Here is a 2,632-nt window from a genome sequence, read left to right as displayed (position 1 = left end):
AAAAATTATACAAGACCAAGAGACTGCCGCTTTTTTCACGTTACAGACAAGTGTGATCTCGTTATCATGACAAGCAATCCTCACTTACGATAATGTTTATTTATCTCCGACATAGAAGCTAAGATTTATCACATCATCAAAGAGTAAGAAGTACAGACGACAATGCTCTTATAAAGAGGAGATCTCTGTTACGTAATTGATTCGTCGGCCAGATTCGGCGGGCAATTTTATTCATGAGTCAGGCGAACGTTCGGAGAGCTAAATTCGCGATCGTTTAAAAATCTAAATTCGTGATCGTTTTGTTCGGCCGACACTTACTGTACCGCCTGGCAGATTCTAGGCTTCGCACTCTGATTCAGACGGTCAACAAAATCCTGAGATTAGTCGTCCCCTGTCTTCGCTAGACTCTGCGTCGAAAAACTCGCCGCTCCGCAGAAAAGCCGTCATCGTCGATTTACACGCTTCAGGTAATTAATCTTTTATCAGAAACGGTAATTAGTCGGAATACGTACAAGTAGAACAGTCGTTGAGACAAAGTTCAATTGCATTACGCAGAAATGGTTAAATTTAGAATGCAAAATGATCGCAATCAGCTGTATTAATTATTTTATCGTTAACACTCTGATATAGCTGTGAAATACGACGTTATACATTGTAATACTCGCCGCAATAAATACTCCAAAGATCATGCAAACTGCTTTAATTTATCGAAAAGGAACGTTCCGGTCGAGGTACAATTATTTAACCTGTTAACTGGGTATGACGAAATATTTCGTCATACATAAAAGCCCACTGCAATGGGCATGACGAAATTTTTCGTCATGGAAATTAATCGTAATATATTGAACGCATTACGTTCTACGTTGTTCTTATCTATTAAATCTTAAAGTGGTTATATGCCATCATATTGTCGATGCGTCATGAATTTTCATGTTCTTGTAATCTGTCACTTGAGCGCTATTAACGGGAATTCTTATTGTGAATTTCAGTGTTTTACATATTTTTATTACTCGTAGTAATAACTTTATTTTCTACAAAATATGGCTAAAACTTATTTTGAGAAAGAAAACATTGTTGAGAAGATCGAAAGTGACGATGAAATATTGCCTGGGAGGGCAAATTAAAATAAATAAAAACCATAAGTTAAAAACGATATTCCTTTATTATTTGAGGTGTGATATTACCTATCGCTGCGAAGAAAAAGTCCCCATTCTGAAACGAGTTGAGCAATAGCTAATTCCCCGGTTAACAGGTTAAATTAACATGTTTCTGGTGAAAAATGCAATAGGAGTATTATTTATTTTTTCTGGGATAATAAATACATTTGAGTAAGAAGTTGTTCGTGAATTTTTAAATTACGTAAAAATTGCGGTCAATTATTGGCGTAACTATTCGAATAATAGGCAAGAAATTATTCAACTAAACAAAGAGACGAATTTATTACGAATAAATGTTTGATTAAAAGGGTCCCATTCGAAGTAATTATTTGAGGCATATATTTATTCGAATTATTTTAGATAGATAATTATTTGAAATAATTATTTTAGATAGATACTCATTCAAAATAATTATCTTAGATAAATACTTATTCCAAATAATTATTTTAAATAGATACTCGAAATGTTCCGAGCTCTTTGTGTCTGTAACCCCCACGCGGTCGTACCGGAACCGTAATATCTCGCAGTGTAACTCTTCTAATCCTCAGCCGGCGAATGCCGAAGCCACCAGTGACATCTTCTTGTCAGTCGGCAGTCGCGTTCGGCTGCGTGTGAACCGTGTACCGGAGCTATAGTCCGTGCCGGCAGTGCTGGCTATCATCCGTTCGAAGAGTCTTCTGAACCAAAGTTGCTAAAGTTCGAGGGACCGTTTCGCCTGCTGGATTCTGCATGCGCTCGAGTTCCACGGATTCAACATGAGACACTGTCTGTCAGTTCTGCTGATCGCGTTGGCCTGCTGTCATTTCGGCAGCGGTCTCCGAATACTTGGCCTGTTCCCGCTGAATGGACGCAGTCATTGGGTGATGGCCGAACGCCTTATGGTGGCGTTGGCGGAACGCGGCCACCAAGTCGACGTGGTCACGCAATTTCCCATGAAGAAACCACCGCCGAATTACACGGAGTACTCGTTGGCGGGGACCTTGAAACCGGTACTGAACAATTTAGACGCGAAAACTGCCAGCGAGTTCAACACCATGGATTTCGAGAAGCTGGTAGTCATGACTGGCGTGGATATTTGCAATCTACTCGCTCACGAGAATGTCCAGCGATTTATCAAGAATCCACCCAATGATCCGCCGTATGACCTCATCATCACCGAGGTAACGTGACAACGCCTGTGTTAGAACTGTTGGCGCGCAAAGTTTGATCGTATTATCACTAGAGTTCTCCATACAGGTCTTATCTCTAATATTATACTTTAGTACAGTACAGGCTTCCTCTGAAATTCTATATTTTACTCGATCTGACAGATAAACTTGTTTGCAGCTACGATACTGCATTATTGCAGATTCTGGAAGCAGTACCGTATCTTACATTTTAGAAATATATACTTCGTTGATTGGACACAGATTCCACATGATAGAAAAATCTTTTTTTGGAGCACAGTATTCTACATGTTATCTTAGAATTTATAG

The 2,632-nt window shown here is 39.3% G+C and overlaps 1 protein-coding gene across 1 annotated transcript; it reads left to right on the top strand.

Annotated features, from left to right (window-relative positions):
- The first annotated feature begins 316 nt into the window (after nt 1-316).
- LOC144474871 (UDP-glycosyltransferase UGT5) lies at nt 317-2,341 on the top strand. Its single transcript, XM_078190228.1, has 2 exons — nt 317-467; nt 1,706-2,341. The coding sequence occupies exon 2, from the start codon at nt 1,913-1,915 to the stop codon at nt 2,324-2,326; it is 414 nt and encodes a 137-aa protein (XP_078046354.1). The 5' UTR covers nt 317-467; nt 1,706-1,912; the 3' UTR covers nt 2,327-2,341.
- Nucleotides 2,342-2,632: the final 291 nt, after the last annotated feature.

Source organism: Augochlora pura, chromosome 9, assembly GCF_028453695.1.
Source record: "Augochlora pura isolate Apur16 chromosome 9, APUR_v2.2.1, whole genome shotgun sequence".
Classification (NCBI taxonomy): domain Eukaryota; kingdom Metazoa; phylum Arthropoda; class Insecta; order Hymenoptera; family Halictidae; genus Augochlora; species Augochlora pura.
Note: the sequence above shows the minus strand (reverse complement) of the source record. Positions and strands in the feature narration are given on the sequence as shown.

What these genes read in the sequence shown, in the direction of transcription:
- LOC144474871 (XM_078190228.1), top strand. Translation starts at nt 1,913, where the DNA reads ATGAGACACTGTCTGTCAGTTCTGCTGATCGCGTTGGCCTGCTGTCAT.